The sequence below is a fragment of the Melopsittacus undulatus genome, chromosome 10 (assembly GCF_012275295.1).
Source record: "Melopsittacus undulatus isolate bMelUnd1 chromosome 10, bMelUnd1.mat.Z, whole genome shotgun sequence".
In the NCBI taxonomy this organism is placed as follows: domain Eukaryota; kingdom Metazoa; phylum Chordata; class Aves; order Psittaciformes; family Psittaculidae; genus Melopsittacus; species Melopsittacus undulatus.
The window spans coordinates 13,639,244-13,658,616 of NC_047536.1; the positions used below are offsets into that span (position 1 = coordinate 13,639,244).

The window sequence follows — 19,373 nt, forward strand, 5'->3', positions numbered from 1 at the left end:
TTGCTTGTCAAAAATGGCATCAGAGGTGATGATTAGACAACTCCTGCAAACAGCCGGTGTTTCTTGAAGTTAAATGTTCAAGAATTGAATTATAAAGGAAATGTACCACTTTAATCAGTGGCTTACATTAACTTTCTGTTTTTCATGCTTCAAGGTCCATGGATGAAAGCTTTAACTTGTCAGATGACAGCTCTGGTCCTAGCCCGGGAATTGTTAGGAAGAAGAAGATAGCAATTGGGGTTATTTTTTCCCTCTCAAGAGATGAAGATGAAAACAACAAATTTAATGAGTTCTTCTTCTCCCACTTCCCTCTTTTTGAGAGTCACATGAACAAGCTGAAGAGTGCGATAGAACAGGTAAACATGTTCTCTTCTGCTTCCTGCACTTGTATTGCTGGCTGTTTCCCCCAGCCCTGTCAGATGTAACTCCTGACACTTGCTACTGGTCTACAGAAGTGGGATCAACTCGCTGTTGGGTATAGGAATTGCACCGACAAAGAGCTTTGCTCCACAGCATCTTTGGTGTCGTTTCTTATTGCTTGTAAAAGCACAACATGGGGAGGACAGAGCCTGCTGCATTGCACTGCAGGGATTGCTGAGAGTGAGAACAGTCACTGGGGCTCTGTAAGCTCCCAGTAATCCTGAACCAGCCAAGGGGAAAAGTTCTTTTAAGGCCACCTCAACTTCCCTGTTCCAGCTGTATCTGAGTCTAGTGGATCGCAGGGTGAGAACCTACCTCTAGGCTATTGCAGGCTGTAGCTACTGAGCGCTTTTTCTTTCTCTTTATTTTACCCCAAAGGTTGAAGTATCAAGTACATGATTAGATTTGCTTCAACTCTCTCTTCTAGGAAATACTTGGTGGTTACTTTGGCATGGCAGTGCAAACTTTGACCCCTTTTATGCCTTCAATGATGACAACAAGCACACAAGCAGCCCAGGCTGCAAATGCCTGTGCCTTACCTGTCTTCCCTCAGATAAGAAAGTTGGCACTTGCATCATCACTTTATCACTTTAAAAACCCGTATTTGCATGGCTGGTTGCAGGGAAGATAAAGTCAAACACATGACTTTGCTTTCTGTGCTTCTGCAGCTCTGTGTTACTTATCTTGCTTAATGATTGTTTTCAAGGCTATGAAAATGAGTCGCCGATCAGCTGATGCCAGTCAGCGGAGTTTGGCCTATAACAGGATTGTTGATGCCCTGAATGAATTCAGGTGAGCTGTTGTCTCCTTGTGACTGTGTCTTCAAAGGCCCTTGTGTCTGGTTTAGAGGGGATCTTTGTGCAGAATAAGTAACTTGTAATGTCTAAAGTCTTCTGCAGAAGCACATACGATGCAGGTATTGGTGATAGGAAGTCATAGTCTGTGTTCTCAGATATTGCCAAGTGTGTGTGGCCATCAGGGCTTGGTGTGAACAGGACACAGATGAGGAAGGTTTTCTGTGCTTTAGGTGGAAAAGAAGCTCCCAGCAACCTCTTAAATTGTCTTTTATGGCCCATTGAGATGGGGAAAAGGGTTGCAAAGCCGTGTTAGGGAAATCCTCCTCTCGTGCATGTTTTCCCAATGTGTGAGGCAAAGCAGGACCTTTACCCTGCTCTAAATTCCGCTCTAAAGGCATTTGAGATAAGCAGCTACTGAGGAGGGGACTATCTTTTTCACACAGTAAAATGCAGCACTGTAATCTCCTGCTATCAGTACCTGTAGCGTCTCTGTTCAACAGTGACTACACCAAGTAATGCAGATAAGCACATCCCTGGCATTTAACTGTATTTTCTTTCCATAGTTTAAGTCACAGGGAGGGAATTAAATGAAATCCGTCTGTTTTCAAGTGATTCATCTCCTCTCACATGGGAGTGGCAGGGAGCTTCCTTTACAACCAGTGCAGAGCTGTTTTCCAAAGACTTTATAAGAGACAGTGCTCTGATGTTATAAAAGGAAAACCCTGACTTCAGGATGTGCTTTACGGAACAGCGAAGGATGCCGAGGGCTCGCTCCTGTCTCTACAGTCCACTTCCTACCTGCGTGCTGTGGATTAGGAGTTGTTGCAGGATGCAGGCACGGTGTGTTTTTAAACTGCGTTTACGTTTCAGAACCTCACCTCTGAGCAGGCGCTGGGAAGGGCATTGGATCTGTTCTGCAGGGACAGGAGGCAGGGAAGGGAGAGCACGTGGGGCTGTGGGGAGAGGTGGATGGGATGAGCTGTGCCAAGAGAGGGAGCAGAGGGAGCTCGTGACTGCTGGGAGCCGCCAATCCTGCCCACGGGCTCCAGACGAGTTCAGCAACTCTGCTGTCCCCAGCCCTGCCTCTCCTCCCCATTCACTCCCAGAGCTGGTTCCTGCATTCCTGCCTCCCCAGCTGTCTTCCCAGGTCCTTCCCCAAGCATTCCCCCTCAAGATACACTCAGCGGACTTTGCCCCATTGCCTTTATCCTTCCAAGTTAAACAGTTCCAGAGCGCTGGGGAGGGGCACGTGTCCCGACTCCACACAGGAGGAATAACCCTGAACACAGGGGCCAAACCCCACTTGGTTGCTTTTTCCTCCTCCTCCTGGGGAAGCTCGGTGGGATGGGATGAGATGAGGAAGGCTGCTGTGGGGCTGAGGAGGGGAAATCACATCCCTGCGGATTGGCACCATCCTGCGCTGGGATCATTCACATGACACAGCCATTGCACAACCAGCGCTGGGAGCGTGTGTCTGAGCACCAGTTCCATGCAGAGGTTTCCATGGTGATACAAATATTGCTCTTTAATAGCGTAACGAGGTAAATGAAATCCAGTTTCATTCTGTATAAGCGAATTTCCCAGGGCTGCAGGCTTTGGCACGGCTGCTTTGGGTTTGCTGCTTTACATTTGCAGTGGGTGCCCCAACCTGTGCCCCCAGCCTGGGCAAGGTCCTTGTGGCTCCGGGTGGCAGCATGTGCTGCCATCCAGAAAGGTGTTCCTGTGGCACAAAAGAACCACTTGCTTCTCAAAGCAATGCAGTACGGGTCTGGTAAGGAGAGGGGGGGAAACAGGCACATTTAAGTGCTGCAGGCTGGATGCAAAGATGCTTTGGCACAGGTTCAGCAAACCCATTTAGGCCATGATTATCTCTTTAGGCGTCTGCTTTCCCACTGGAGTCACGGGGAAGTCAGGAGCCTGAGTCCTTTGGTGAACCTGAGACTTGCGTCGGCTCCTGCCCTCTTAGCACATCATGCTGGAGGGAAGAAGGGTGCTGACTTCAGTGGGTTGGTGTTTCTAAAGCGTAATCCCGTGCTGCATTAACTCATTGCAGTCTTTGGTTTTCCATAAGGAGAATCTTCTTCTTCCTTTCCCCTCTTTTTCCTCTGTTCTCATCTTTCCCCTTTCCCATCTTCTTTCCCCTTTTGCAAGGGGAAAGCAGCTTCTAGGCTGCTTCTATCAACTGATGCTGTTGATAACTTTGCCTTCGGTATAGTTCCCAGCTCCAGGCCTACACTATTCACTTTGCAGCGATTCTGAGTTTTCTAAAGCACTGCTGGATTTAGCTATTAACACTTAATTTGGAGGCTTAAAGTTCTCCTTGGCTGTCAGCTGTGCAGACACATGATTTATGAAGTAAGCTACTGTACTTGCATAAACATTTTGGCTCCCTCCTCCCCAAGGGCCAGCGCAGCACATTGATAATGCAGATTATGCATCATGCTAATACCTGTGTGCAAGTGCACAGATTGGCAGGGAAACACTGAGCATAGGGGCCGGGGAAGCACCTCGCTGCTGTCTGGCAGCCAGATTGGGTCCAGGGTTTATGCCAGTCATTGGTAAGCAGCTTATGGTGCTGTGAATCCAGGGGTGCTTCACAGTGCAGGCTGGCCCCTGTGCCCCGCTCCGGCACTCCTGCAGTGACTGTTGCTTTTGTTTTCTTCTTCCTTTTTAAGGGAACATCATCTTTGGAAAGAAGTAATACGGATAGGGAGCAAATGCATGTGAATTCCTCATGGAATACCAGACTGGTTTGGGTTGGAAGGGGCCTTAAAATTCATCCAGCTCCAGTGCCTTCCACTGGAGCAGCTTGCTCCAAGCCCCTGTGTCCAATGTGGCCTTGAACACTGCCAGGGATGGGGCAGCCACAGCTCCTCTGGGCACCCTGTGCCAGTGCCTTAGCACCCTCACAGGGAAGAGCTTCTGCCTAAGAGCTCATCTCAGTCCCCCCTCTGGCAGGTTAAAGCCATAAGGAGCTGCCCAGTGCTGCAGGTCAGTGTTTCCTTTAGGCAGGAAGGAGGCTACAGAGGGATGCTCTCATCCATGTTCAGTGTGTGCAGCAGCAGGGGACGTGTCCCAGGCTGATACAGAACCCAGGACAAAGGCAGGGAAGGTTTGTGGTGTGTCTGGGTGAGGAGGGAGCCCCAGCCGTGCTGTGCCTGGGGCAGTGCTGGGTGTGCCTTGGTGCCATCTGCACCCACAGAGCAGACAAACCCCAGTGGGTCTGCAGGAAGGGCTTTGCTCAGGGCTTCATTTTCGCTTGGCTGGGCTGGGCTTGGGTTGGTTTCAAGCCACTCTTCCATGCAAAGGTGTTTCCTGAGGAGCTCCCCCAGCCCCTGCTGCACCATCAGTAGTTCTGAGGTGCCCATAAACTGCAGCTGGAGTTCAGCATCCAAACAGAAACCATTTTAGATGCGCTGGCACAGGGTGCCCAGAGAAGCTGTGGCTGCCCCATCCCTGGCAGTGCTCAAGGCCAGGTTGGACACAGGGGCTTGGAGCAAGCTGCTCCAGTGGAAGGGGTCCCTGCCTGTGGCAGGGGTTGGAGCTGGAGGAGCTTTAAGGTCCCTTCAGCACAAACCAGGCTGGGATCCTATGAACTCTCGAAGGAACTGGTTCTGTCATTAACTGAACCTTCCCTCCCATGCTGCTGCTGATGCAGGGGGGTGACAAGCAGAGGGGGCTGCTTGCTCCATATGCCGAGAGGGGTTAATCTGAGTTTCAGTGCTTGTTATTTGTCAGCTCCTGTTTATTCCCGCGTCATATTCTGGATATTTATGTTGCCTTTTTTCCTTTCTTTTTTTTTTCCCCTTTTTTCCAGTCATGTTTCCCTTTGCTTCACTGTTTCTCTCCGGGCTGTGTCTCTGTGCCTCTCCTCGCCACAAGCTGCGGTTCCCCTGCCTTTACCCGGCTGGAAAGCAGCTTAATCCTTGCCCTTGGTTTGTGTGGCGGCTGGGCTGGAGGGTTCCCTGTGCTGCAGTCACATGCCTGCTGGCCCATGGCCAGGGCAATCTGATCTGGGGCTGAGGAAACACTATCGGCCGCAGATGCAGCCAGGGTTACCAGAATAGTAAATAACAATCACAAGACTGGGGCTATCTGCTCAACGAAAACAAATACTTTCATGCGCTGCCTTTAGCACAGAAGTGGTTTCTCTCTTTCATCCAAACAGCCGAGCTGCAAGAGGCTGGGCACGGGGTTGGTTTGCACGGGAAGGAGGAAGGAGCTGGGCTTTGTGTTGTGGGATTTATCCTCAGCTTTCCCAGGTCAGCCCTGGCTGGGGGGGTAAGATTCAGTGCTTGGTTTGAGCTTTGAAGTGGGGGTTTCTCCCTTGCTCTGGGCCTCTTTAACATCCACTCCAGTTAATGGGCTGTGAACAGAAACCTTTCCTTAATAATCCCACCTCTAATGCTGCTCCAAACTGGCCCAGCCAACAGTGAGCCCCTGGGGGGGCTGTGGGGCTGGTAAGCACAAGGATAACTTGACTTTCCCCTTCTCCAGCCCACTGACTGCTTTCTGGCTTTCCATCTTATCTGTGTGTCAGTGGAACATCTGGAAGTTGGACCTTTGAGGAAGATGGGGTTGATTTTGGCTATTGTGAGCTTGCAGGATGGATTTTCATAGAATCATGGGATGGTTTGTGTTGGAAGGGATCTTAAAGCTCCTCCAGCTCCAGCCCCTGCCACAGGCAGGGACACCTTCCACTGGAGCAGCTGTGCCAGCGCCTCAGCACCCTCACAGGGAAGAGCTTCTGCCTAAGAGCTCATCTCAGTCTCCCCTCGGGCAGGTTCAAGCCATTCCCCTTGTCCGGTCCCCACAGGCCCTTGTCCCAAGCTCCTCTCCAGGTTTCCTGTAGCCCCTTTAGGCACTGAAGCTGCTCTAAGGTCTTCCCTTAAGGAGCCTTCTCTTGTCCAGGCTGAACAAGAGAACATTGTGTTTAATGCAGACTGGTAGAGGAAATGAGGCAGGGAATGCCACTGTGCCCCCCCCCAAACCCCATCTTCCTGAGCAGCCCCGGTGACTGTGGCACAGGGCACGGTCACCTTTGCTGCCCTCTGTGGTCCTGTTGCCATGCAGCTCTTTCCTCTCTGCCATGGAACCATGATGGAGTAACTCCTTCCTCCCCAGGCACCCTCACACCATAGCTGCTGTGCCGGGCTCTGCTTCCCAGGGAGTTTCCCTTTAACCACTAAAGCATGGAAGAGCTGGCAGCTCCTGCCTCAGTGTGGTTGCCCGACCTGCACAGTCACTGCTTTACTGCTGCGGGGTCTGTGAATGTTTAGACCAACGTAGCCAGAGAAGACGTTGAGAAATCAGAGGTGCTGGTAGGGATAATCATGTAAATCTTTGTCTTGTGAAGCAGAAAAACCTCTTATAGAAATAGAAGTGCATGTGGGGAATAGAGAGAAACCTGAACTGATCTGTCACTTCCTTCGTTATTCTGGGTTCTTTTCAGGCTCCCGTTTGAGCTGTGAGGAAAACACAGGTTCCAGTAGTGTCATAATGTAGGCGCTGTACTTAAACTATCATTGCTTTAGAGCCCAGAGGAGTTTAACAGTAATCTGAGGGGGGTTAATCTGGTGTTTTACTGCTGAGCCAAAGTTTTAATGACACATTTGCTGTCCTCTATAGAGTCTCAGAGGATGGGGGTAGGTGCAGAGTCCTTGAATCCAGGGAAACTGTGACTCTCACATGCTGTATTTAATGCTGATGGAGCAAGCTGGGCCCCTGCTCTAGAAATCCATCCTGCAGTGCATTTGGCCTAGACATACATCAGTTTTCTTAAAGGAGGGAGGAAGCTGAGGTATTTTGATCAATTTATACACATAAACCTGCCCCTGTCATAAGTCAGGCAGAACTATAGAGGAATTACAGGTTTTGAATGAAATAGAGAAAAATGAGGGAGACAGCAGCAACCGATCCTTCATCTCTTTTCCATGCAGAACAGGACAGATACTGACTTGTGATAGTGAATGTTACTGTGTTTGGGAGCAGCTTAGGTAGATGTGTGAACAACCTGAGGCTTAACCCTCTGTGGTGGAAGGGTGAATTCATACTGTCTAATGGGTGATGATTGATAAGAGGAACTTCATATCTGATAGAAAAGTCAGCTGGAAGTCACTGTTGCAGTAAATCCTTTGGGTTGGGATCTCTGCCTTTGGGCTTTCCTTTAGTCTCATGGATTTTGGGGTTTGTTTTCCAGAACAACTATTTGCAATCTCTACACGATGCCGCGGATTGGGGAGCCCGTCTGGCTTACAATGATGTCGGGGACACCGGAGAAGAACCAGCTTTGCCATCGCTTCATGAAGGAATTCACCTTCTTGATGGAAAATGCCTCTAAGAACCAGTATGGTGGATTTCACTGTTTTAAATGACAGCTTTTTAATGCCTTTTTATTTCAAACCAATTTTTGAATCAGTTTTTAAAATCCTGGTAAATCAAAGATTCCAAAGGCCATCCATAAATACCTCCTTTTTAAAACTAAAGGGAGGTATCCCATGAAACGCCTGCTCCCCCAGCCCTCTGCATCTTGGTGGAGGCTGAGCACTTGAAACATGTCCATAGGAAGCACGTGATGGGTGTGGATGTCTGGAAGGGGGTGAACACACCTTATGAAATGCATTAATCTGCCTTTCAGAATCAGTTATCATATGATGAGCGAGGTTAGACATCCAGCTAGAGCCGTGTCTGCAACCCTGTCTGACCGCAAACTGCTCTTAAACCCGACTTCTGTGAGATGCCACTGAAGGAATGGTGTGTTCCATTGGTGCTCACCTTCCTGCCCTCCGGCCAGAGCCAGGAGCAGTTGTTGGAAAGTGAGGCAGAGAATGTTCTTGATAGGAGAATCTGATAAATTTACTCTTTTGTCAACACCTCCTCCTGCTTCCCCAGGGCATGAACAGGGGAAGTTTTTAAAGCATTTGGCTCCATTGAAGTCCTAAAACGAGCATAAACATGTGAAGGTGGAGTGGGAATGGCACTGGAGACCAGCTGGGGAGGCTGCTGTCTGCAGGGTGGGGAAGGGAAGGGACTGCTCCTCACCATCTTTCAGCCTTGCCACCAATGTTGTCACCCTCTCTGTCTCTTAGTGGGAGGTGACAGTGGTCAGTGTGGTCCTTCTGCCTCAGGGAGAAGCCACAGGGAGCTGTGAGGGGTTCAAATGTGTTTTCTCAAAATGTGTTCCAGCTGCAGTGGATGTGTTCCTGGGATTAGCCCCTCTGGTCCCTGCCATTCTGAGCCCTTGATTACGTTTCAGTGGTCAGTTGTTTGCCTGTATTGCTTTGGTTAAAATACAGGAAGATTCACACTGATGGAAGCAAGAGGAAAGTCAAACCCTGTGTCCTTTTCAGTCCAGTTCTAAATCTCCTTTCCTTCTTTGGCTGCCTCCGGTGAGGAAACAGCTACATTTAAGCTGCAGGTTCCTGATGCTGTATTTCAATGCTATTGAAATAGCTTTCTTTTGGGTCTTGGGCACTGAACTTTCCCTCCCCATCACCTGAACCACTGCAGCAGCTACCAGCACCATCTGTCGGCCCATGGGCCTCGGGCTGTGCTTCTGCTCGCTCCTCCTGCCAGGAACAGGGATTGGGAAGCAAAGGCTCCCTGCATGGAGCACAGACCATGCTCTATCACTGCCATACCTCAGATAGCTCACATTCCTCAGAAAGGTTTTTCCTTTCCTTGCTCAGCTGGTGGATGCTGTTGTGCCAAGGTAAGGACACAACCTCGCTGGACCCAACTTTGGGGGTTATTTTTGGAAAGGAGCAGCCACATGTGCTTAAATTGCCTGACACATAGACGAAAGAATTCAGCACCCTGTTATTGTATAGGTTTGGTAGCAGCAGCCTTCCTCCTCTTCAGTAGTCACAGATCTTAAGGCTTTGGGATCTCCTTCCTGGAGGACTGAGGCCGCACGGTGCTACTGTTACCTTACAGCGAACCAAAGCAAGTTGGTTTTCAGGTGCTGTAGAGCACAAAGCTTGCAGAATAGGAAGTCTCAGGTAATTGCCAACCAGAGGGACTGAGATGCCACAAGTTTAAAATGTTTTCTTTTACTTGAAATGCTCTCAAAAAGAGCTTTGCAGGGTGGGAAGGGAGGTGCAGCCCTCCCTTCTCTCCTCCAAAAACCAGGACCCAACGGGATGATCTCTGCTGACTCTCTTGGGTTGTTTCTGCAATCCTTGGTCCATACAGCATGCGGAACTGCTATTAGTTTGACATCCTGAGTGTGTACCTGGAATACAATGATGTTGGACCTTGTGCTTGCAGGTTTTTACCGGCTTTGCTGACTGCTGTCCTGACTAACCACCTAGCCTGGGTCCCTACTGTCATGCCCAATGGCCAGCCGCCCATCAGGATCTTCCTGGAGAAGCATTCTTCCCAGAGTGTGGACATGCTGGCCAAAACTCATCCCTACAACCCGCTGTGGGCACAGCTCGGTAGGTGACCAACATCTCCAGACCCCCAACAGCTTCACATCAGTGGGTGTGTGCATGGTGGGTTTCATGAATGCTTGCTACTTCCCCCCCAAAATTAATTCTTTAGATCTAAAAGCAGACAAAAGTGTGAATTTCAAGCTGTATTTCACTTTCTTTCTTATATGTGCTTTAATTTCTTAAGGCATTATCAATTCTAAAATGGCAGCCAAAAAGTCATCTATGGCAGTTCTCTTAAAGCCACCTGCCCTGGTGATGATGGGGGATTCTACTCCTCTGGGCCTCCCTCTATCTTTTGGGGATGCTGCTGTCAGTAAGCCTGGTTCTAGAAAGAACAAATCAAGGGAATCCGTCTTCTGATAGGACATGAACATGGTCTCAATACAACAGGCAAAGGAGTGACATAGTGCAGGAAATCATGACTAGCAAGCCACTAGGTCAGGTCTCAAACCTCAGTTGAGTAGGTAGCTGGTCACAGTGTCTCATTGCTGAGTAGAGGGGATGAGTGAGCTTCCCACTCTCTGGTCAGATTGTCCTGTTCTGTACACAAACTGTGATGGGATTTGGTTAGGGAAGTGAAAGGAAAGTTGTGCAAGGTTGCCCTATTGTGGTATAGGCAGGAATGGCCAGGGAGTTGGCAAGAAGACTTGATTTCAGCACTCATGGCACTCAGGGGATACGCTCTGGTTAGGCTGGCCTTCAGGGTCTCTTGGAACCCTTGTTCCCTCATCCCTGGATTCATGCAGTGCCCTTGTACTTCTGGAACAACACATGCACAGGCACTTCGCCATGTGAATCTGGAGTACAGGCAAAGCAACCCATCCAACCCTTAGCAGAGCTCCAGGGGAGTGAAGGGAAGGAGGTTGGCTTCAGCTCTGCACCCACCACTGTCACTTTTGCCCTCGCTCTTGGCATAGGCTTGTACCTCCTCAGCGCTTTCTCATTGTGGGTAAGAGTTCAGCCCGGTTTCCAGACTATCCAGGGTAATTCAGAGCAGATGCCTCCTGTCTCCCGTGGCTATATAAGGAATCCAGGAGATGAGCCTCCAAAGCTAGGCACTGAAGATAGGTGCTGCAAATGCCCCCTAATGCGTGAGATCAGATGTCTCCCTGACCAGTGTGTCACCTTACATATGATACCAACCACATCTTTGGGATTCTCTGTATTGAAAACAAAATACTAGCATAGCTGTCATCACTGTTCTGCTTTGGTATTTTCCTGTTGTAGACCTGGCCATTGAATTGGGCCTGGCCACAATGATTGTCTGCTAGAAGAATAACTCATTTTAAAGATGCAAAATAATTGTCTCTTTCCTGTTTTAGGTGATCTGTATGGAGCTATTGGATCACCTGTGAGATTAGCAAAAACAGTTGTGGTTGGCAAAAGGCATGACCTGGTACAGAGGTTGCTTTATTTCCTCACTTACTTCATCAGATGCTCTGAACTTCAAGAGACGCATCTGCTAGAAAATGGGGAAGATGAAGCCATTGTCATGCCCGGAACTGTTATAACAACCACGCTGGAGAAAGGAGAAGTAGAGGAATCCGAGTATGTGCTTGTCACAATGCACAAGAACAGGGGTAACCTGCTACCAACGGAGTCTGAAGAGACGAGAACTCCCAACTGCAGCTGTAAATACTGCAAGTGCCCCATCTCCCTTGCACAGAACATAGAAGGTGTTTCACAGCAAGAGAGAGAAGACACACAAAGCACTCCTAAGGTAGAGCTGGAAACATCCTCGGATGAGAACAGAACTATCGTTCCTGACGACTGCCAGGAGGATGCTGTTGATGGGAAGCAGCTGCGGCCCTGCCTGGATGCAAAACTGGAGACCGTGGTGTGCACAGGGTCAGCTTCACCAGAGAAGCATGTAGGGATGGAGCCTGGTTTGGAGCCAGGGGCAGATGTGTGGAGGAAGGATGAGGTGCTGGAAGCGGGCAGCCAGGCGGGTGGTGGAACGCGGTCACCCGGCATCGCGGTGGAGAAGAAGCCCCCGGATAAGCTCTTCTGCGAGGCATTCCCCTGCGACGCTGCCGAGGCTCAGACAAAGGTGACTTTCCTCATCGGAGATTCCATGTCACCCGACTCGGACATCGAGCTCAGGAGCCAGGCGGTGGTGGAGCAGATCACTAGGCATCACAGCGCGCCAGTGCCGGAGGAAGGAGCGCCTGCTGCTCAGAGCTCTGAAGCTAAACAAGCTGTTGAGGACCAAAACAGAGACTGTGGGACAGCCGAACCCTTTCCTCCAGTTGCGAGTGAGCATCCGAGCTGGAACCCAAACCCATACAACACTGAGAGCATGAGTCTGTTTGATGAATACTTCACTGATGACAGTTCAGTTGAAACCCGGACTGCTGGTGATATTCCAGGGCAGGCAGCTCCAGACCTCCTTGCTCACAACAGTAGTTTAGACTTCTCTAAAAAGCTCAGTACCAAGAGTAGCAAACCACCGAGTGAGTTTTGTAAGTTCATGGACTCTGTTCGACAGGAGACCTACAAAAACTGCTTCAATGAGCAGGACCAAAGAGAGAAAATCTCTATTCGCGTCCCCCATGGGGACAGGGAAAACATCGAGAAAAAGGTAGCCCCGGGAATTGACTGGGACATTCCAAGAAATGAGAGTTCGGATAGTGCCCTGGGTGACAGCGAGAGCGAGGACACAGGCCACGATCTAACGAGGCTAAGCGGGAACTATTATGGAGGAGAGCAGGAAGACTGGGCAGAAGAATACGAGATTCCCTTCCCTGGGTAAGTAGCGTTCGGCAGTAATGGAGCCTAAAAAAGACCAGAGCCTCTTCTTGTGTCACATGTTTGAAGGAATGCAGCCGAACTTGGCATCAGAGGTTGGAAAAGTGTCTCTTGAGCTCGCTGGTTGTAAAATAACATAGAGAGATCAGTGGTGTGGAAAAAAGTGCTAATTGTGCACCGAGACCTTGGCTTGTGTCCTCTCCTTCCACAATGGGCTGGCTGCAGAAGCTGACTCTGGGCTCTTCCTTATTAGAAAGTGCTTGAATAGAGGTTAGAAGAGATGCTAGAAGTGAAAACGCAGCCTCTCTGCCAGCTGCATTTGTTGTTTACTGTTGCCCATCTCTTTGCTGTGCCTTTCTTTCCTGCAGGTCAAAACTAGTTGAAGTGAACTCTGTCCAGCCCAGTATTGCCAATTTTGGAAGATCCTTACTAGGTGGCTACTGCTCCTCTTACGTCCCTGACTTTGTTTTGCAAGGCATCGGAAGTGATGAGAAGCTGAGGCACTGTTTGGTGTCAGATTTGTCTCATGCTGTGCAGGTAATTAAGCTATATTTGGTAAATGTCTCTGTCGCAGTAGGGAAAGGCAAATGTTTGTGATGCACAAACCTGCTGCAAGGGGAAATATTTACTGTCGCAGCTCGCTCCAGTCCCAGGTCACCAATTTCTTCTACTCCCTCATTTACATCTGGAAAACATAGGTGTTTCCCTGCAGATCTGGGGCACAGATTCCCACTGGAGCCAGCTGAGGGGCTTGTGCCCTTAGGAAGATGGATCTCTGCTCTGAGCCATCATAATCTCCTACAGGCACAGCAGCCACTGATGGCTATGTCCCACAGGGTGGGATGATGTTAGACAAGACCAAGGGCTGAGGTTGCTGTACATCCCTTCCCAGGCATGGGGATCCTGCTGCAGTGGTCATGCAGGAGCTCCCTTTGCTCCCTCCTTTCCTCAGGCTGTCACTGAAAAGCATGATACTGCTCCCCTCTCGTTTATTGCCAAGGGGATGAGGAAGGACCCACACACAGCATAGGGAGCAGGCAGTCCCCTGGGAGCCTCTGAACATCCCCTTCTTCCACACCTCTCAAGATGTGCATCCCGTCCTTCACATTACTGTCCCCTTTCCTTGTGCCCAGCCCTGCAGGGGCTGAGTTTCACTCCCTGCATGCTTGCATTTAAGCCATGTGTGAAGTGTAACTGAACTTCAGGCAACAGAGGCAGCAGTGTGAGGTAGCCATGAAACAGATGGGTCTGAAATACAACTTACCTGTGGTGTGTGTCCATCAGGAGACTTGGAAAGAGATTGAGAGGATATGAAAGGGCTGGGCAAGATTTTATGTGCTTCTCCTAAAGGAAAATAGTAACTGCATCCCAGTGCTGTGTGACGTCCCTGGGGCTCTTTGGAAGGAGATGCTCCCCAACAGTCCAGCCCCAAAATGCACAGGGGAAGGACAGCGAGTTCCAGATGCTCCCTCTAAAACCTCCCTGGCTGGGAGGAGTGGAGGAGCTGGTGCAGGCTTGGCTCCGGACTCCCTCTGCTGGCCTTCTCGACACGGGAATGCTGCCACAAGCAGGAGTAAACCGGATCTGTTCCCACTGCCTTGATGAGCAGCAAGCTGGGGCTTGGGTACTTTGCGTTTTAGGGTTTTAAGATACACTTTAGAGATGTTAGAGCTCTTTATATCCGATATCAAAAGATACAGTTGTCAGCCAGGGATACACATCCAAGGCTGGAGGAAAATGTAAACCAGCAACTATCCTGCTAAAGCTCTGCCTTACTTACAGTAACACTAATTGTTAGCAGATGTTCCTGTGTTACAGACAAAGCAGTGCCTTGGGATGCCATCCCTGCTCGCCAGGATGGACTTTGTGAAGAGACTGTGGTTGTTATCCTCAGTGTTCTGCGTGATCCCTTGTCATCCTCAGGTCTCTGCTATTCCTGTTTTGTTTCTAGCATCCTGTGCTGGATGAGCCAATTGCGGAAGCCGTCTGCATCATTGCAGATACGGACAAATGGACGGTGCAAGTGGCCAGTAGCCAGAGGCGAATGATTGACAACAAGCTGGGGAAGGAGGTGTTAGTGTCAAGTCTCGTCTCCAACCTGCTGCATTCCACTCTTCAGCTGTACAAGCATAATTTATCTCCAAACTTTGTAAGTATGAGGAGCGATGGAGAGGGCAGTGCTTTGAAGGCATCCTATCACTGCATGGCTTCAGAGGCTGTGAGCTTCTGCCTGGTTTATTTAAGCCAGAGCCACAGTTGCAGTAGCCAGCACATCCCCTGACAGAGCTGTTTGAGCTGCCCAGTTAAACCCTGCTCTGTAATCAAGGCAGCTGTCTCATTAATTCCAATTTAACATGCAATCAAAGGCTTCTGCTCAAAAGTAAGAGTCCTGCCAGTGAGTACCTTACTACTTATTCTCCTAGACACAGCCACAGGAAGGCGATAGGTGTTTGGGGTCTGTGCTGTGTGGGTGCAGTTTGGATGCAGCTCTCTCCTCTCCCTCACACAACTCTCTTTGCTTTCTAGTGTGTTATGCACCTGGAGGACCGGCTGCAGGAGCTCTACTTCAAAAGCAAGATGCTGTCCGAGTATCTGAAGGGCCAGATGAGGGTTCACGTGAAGGAGCTGGGCGTGGTGCTGGGGTAGGATCACAAATCCCTCCGAGCAGTGCTGCCCCGGGTTTCCTGGTGCCACATCCTCCTCCTGGGCTTGCTCTAAGCACAGCGAAATGGATTCCTAAATGGGAATGGATTTCCCAGAGAAACCCATGACCGCGGGCTTCTCCTTAGCCATTGCTTGATCCCGAGGATCCCCCAGCCTTTCTCTCTTCCCCTCCAGGCAGGAAGGTGGGCTCAGCATGCCAGAGCTTATTAGACTCTTTGCTTAGTTAAGTCAGTCATCACTGAACAATGTGGGGCACCTGATTGCTCCAGGTTGACTTTCCCTACATGGCAGAAAACTCCCTCTGTGTCATGTAAGGCACGTAATGCCTCTCTGTGGGTGCGGGGTAGAGGCAGAGGAGCTATTTAAGGGGTGTTTATAGGAAAGCTCTGAATAGCTTTTTATGCAGAGGAGCACAGGGTGAGCAGGAAGGTGCACAGAGCATGTGTGGAGCTGGAGATGGGGAGCAGCTGCAGTGTGTAAGCTCCAGCACTGTGCCAGGGCTGTCTTGGTAGCTGCTGCAGTTCAGCCTAATCCTTGGTTCCTGTGCATTGTCCTCCAACTACTGCTCCTTTGCTTGGAGGGCAGGAGGGAATCTGCTGTTCGCCTCCCTCCATTTGCCTTCCCACCAGTTTGTTGGCCCTGTTTAAAAGAACCCAGGAGCTGCGCAGCGCGGAGCTGTAGCTCCTCAACATGAACAACGGGAGGATACAGGGGGGCATAGCAGCAATGAGGAGGCTGGAGTGTGTAACCAGGCTGGCAGGGCTGTGTTAGGAGGGAAGCTCAGTGGGATTCAGTTTTCCAGTGTCCTCCCTCTCGGAGCTGGACGCGCTCATGGCCCACACAAAGGCCAGAGTTGGAGCACGGTGACCGACATGCCTTTCGGGTTGGATTAAATGCAACTCTTCTGCTTCCCTTCAGGATTGAATCCAGCGACCTCCCTTTGCTGGCAGCTGTAGCAAGCACTCACTCTCCCTACGTTGCCCAGATACTACTTTAAAATACCAGAGGCCGTAGATGTTGACGTTTTGCCTCCCCCTCTGGAAACAAAGTGGAAGAAGACAACTTGTTCTGGCTGCTTTCTCTTTGAAGCCATTAAAACAAACTGCTCGTTGAGCTGTAGCACCTCCATATATGACTGCACGTTGTGCAAACACTTGGAGGCTTTTCCTCTCCTGCTTGATCGTTTATAAAGAAGGATAAAGAAAGGAAAACAGAGCGAGACGGAGATTTCAGCCACAGACAAGAGAGGAAGATCTGTGTTTCTTAGCAGCTTCTGCCACCATGGCCAAGTGTAACTCGTGGGGGATGTGAGGAAGAGCTGCTTTGAGGAATATGTGATGCTGTCGCTGGTTATGGACTTACCGAGGGGACACAGCAGCTGCCTTCATCCCGAGGAGAAGCTCCTTCAGTCTCTAACTCTCAAGCTGCAATGATTTGTAAACAACTTCTCCTTTTCCATGTCATGGTCCAGGTCTGGGCACTTCCCTGAGGAATAACGGGGGGAGGAGGGGGGTGTTTTGTAAAAAGCTCATTAATGACACTCAGCTCCAAGGTTAATTTATGATCTTTCTCCTGGGGAGAGGGAATAGCTGGGATGGGGTGGGGGGGGGTGAGGAGGAAGAGGAGGCCAACAGCGATGGAGATTCTCTTTCTTGGCTGGGTGTTGTAACCAGTATTAAATGTTTCTAATGTGTCGATGTTGCTCTATACCAAGTGATGCTTTTCTTCCACAACATAATCAGAACGTTTAAAGACAAAAAATCATCTCTAAGGGAGCGTTGGCTGCAGTTTGCCCACAGGCCCCAGGTGACTTCTTTACCTCTTAGCTTTTATATGGTCTCTAATATTCTTGCAACATCATCTTCTTTTTACAGCAGTCAGTCAGCTATTGAAGGGATGAACTCGAAACAATTGTACCAAAGCAGTGGGGAAGAAACAGGTAGATTATTATAACCCTTAAATTGCTCAGGTAACGCATTGCTATGTTTTTAAAGCCATTCTACAAAACCAGGACGTTGCTTACACCACAGTGCAGGAACACCAGGTTATTTCTGGACAGATGCACCCTCGATGCAGATGACTCTATCCCTTTTCTACTCACTTGTGTAATTACCAGCAGGAAATGTTGTTTATTTTATTCTCAGCATTTCTCCTTTCCTCAGCCATCGCTGTTTTGTCATTGTATATACAACAGTTGTACGAATAGCTGATGGACCCAGCCTGCTGTAAGTAATGTAAATATACAGTGGTAGGTGGATTATGTTTTCAAAGGCTCTACTACCTCAGTTTAACTGGACACTTCATTAGAGGCTTTTCTTTGCGTATTTGTCCTGGCAGCCAGTTCTTGTTGCTGGGGTTTAGGTTCTGTTCCCATCCCTGATGTTCAGTACGTTGGAACCCATGGGTTAGCCACACACGTAGGAGATCTGTGCTCACATGGTCGCTGAACTCTATAAACAGCTCTATAAATATGTCCCTCTGTAATCATCTATTCAATAGCATAGCACGCCTGCTATTGTTCGAGGAGGTATTTGAAATACAAAATCTATTTTAACCATTTGATAAACTTGAAAACAATAGGAGAGATCCCGGCCCCAGGGCTGCCTCCTCCCTTCCTCCCTGCACCAGGATTTCAGTACTACTTAAAGCTGTAACTTCAGACTCTGTCCCAGTGAAGATCCACATGGAAAACCCATGGCCCTTCCCATGTAGGACTGAGTCCCCCTTAGTAACTCAAACCTTAATATAGGCAGTGGCATTGGGAGCTCTTCTGTATCTAAAATCTAACACTGACTGCTGCAGGGAAGAACCTTGTGTTTAATGCGTGATCCAGGGACGTTTCTCCCCTATTCTTCAAATGTCCTTCCTTCACCACACCATTATTTTACATCTGGCTTTTGGAATGAGCACAGAACATAGGGGCCCAGTTGTGTAAACCCATTCTTCACAAAATACAGCACTGAGCTCAGCACAGGGATGTTTAACTCTTTGCTGCACTCGGTTCTAGAGCCAGGAGTTATGATTCGGAACATTATACACAGACATGCAATTGTAACCTGGTGGTGTCAGCATGGGCCTGGCTCTGGAATCTCTGGGTGGTTCCTCACAGGATGTGGGTTCATCCACAGCACATCCCCAGACAGATGGACAACCCCCTGGACCATGCTTCTAAGGAAGATGCCACATCCTCCCCCGTTTAACCCTGATCAGGCGAGTTGTTGGCATTGCTGATGCAGAACTGACTCTCTCAAATGGCCCTTGCACAGCTTGAAATCAGTGTTAACTTGAGAAGAAAGTGGTGATTTGGTGGTGCCCTTCCCTGCTGTCCCCTGCCTGACAGGACCCCTCAGCATTGTCCCAGTGGAGGGGCCATGGATGTGGCCTCCTCATCCCCCTCTGAGGAGCACATTGGTCCCAGCTCATCCCAAACCCTGTGTGGTGGGATGTTTTCCCGTAAGTGAACTTTGAGGGTGCATGGACAACATGGTATGAATGTCTGTGTGTTAAACAACACAAAAAGGGATCTTCTACAGGACTCCATTAAAGTGTATGGTGATGAATTTATGTGAATAGAAAACTAATGTTTGATTACTTCTGTTTCCACTATTACCCATCTCCATTAACATGTCTTAATTTCCTGGCTGAAAACTAAGTGTACTAAGGCACATGGCTGAGCAAAATTGTTGTTGCAATTGGCAAGCACTGGGCTGCTAAGAACAAACCCTATTTAAAAGAAAGGACTTTCCACCTCGCGGGTGTTTTCCCTGTTAGTTATTAGAGATGTTTTATGACAGGTTTTTTTGCTTTCTCTAAATTATTTAGATGATGGTACTTGTACAATGCTGGGTAAAATGTACATACTTGTTCTCTCTTCTGGTTTTGTATATATTTCCCAAGATGTGCACTTGTATTATAATAACCATTCCCAATTTTAGGGGAAATTTGTGCAATAAATACAGTATGTCAATTTACTTCGGTGCACTCCGTGTCTGGTTTGTACACAAGGAGTAGGAGGGCGGTGGTGGTGAGTGTGTAAACTACGACCATCCCCAGCTTTGCTCTCCCATCCCTTCGGTGCACACCTCCTGCTATTTAGGGGTGCTGCAGCCGTTGACATTGGGGTCTCTTGAGAAATTAATCATTTCTAATGGGAATCTGTGTTTGAATTTGCTGTCCCTTTAGTTGTGAATGTCAGTGGCCACAGAAAAAGCAATCCTCTGGAGGATGCTTGACTTTGCACGGGGAGCACACATGAAGCTGTGGTCCTGGCATGGGTCTGTGGGGTCATTCCTAAAGTCACCTCAAAGCT

At 49.2% G+C, this 19,373-nt stretch overlaps 1 protein-coding gene across 2 annotated transcripts in view; it reads left to right on the forward strand.

The window, feature by feature from the left end:
- Positions 1-19,035, forward strand: part of FNIP1 (folliculin interacting protein 1) — a 66,551-nt gene extending 47,516 nt beyond the window's left edge. For both annotated transcript variants that reach the window (XM_034066744.1, XM_034066745.1), the window contains 9 exons: positions 155-356; positions 1,127-1,212; positions 7,417-7,563; positions 9,486-9,655; positions 10,975-12,400; positions 12,769-12,937; positions 14,352-14,549; positions 14,927-15,042; positions 15,983-19,035. In XM_034066744.1, the coding sequence (XP_033922635.1) occupies positions 155-356; positions 1,127-1,212; positions 7,417-7,563; positions 9,486-9,655; positions 10,975-12,400; positions 12,769-12,937; positions 14,352-14,549; positions 14,927-15,042; positions 15,983-16,061 (2,593 nt within the window). In that variant the 3' untranslated portion in view covers positions 16,062-19,035. The remainder of the gene's footprint in view (positions 1-154; positions 357-1,126; positions 1,213-7,416; positions 7,564-9,485; positions 9,656-10,974; positions 12,401-12,768; positions 12,938-14,351; positions 14,550-14,926; positions 15,043-15,982) is intronic.
- Positions 19,036-19,373: the final 338 nt, after the last annotated feature.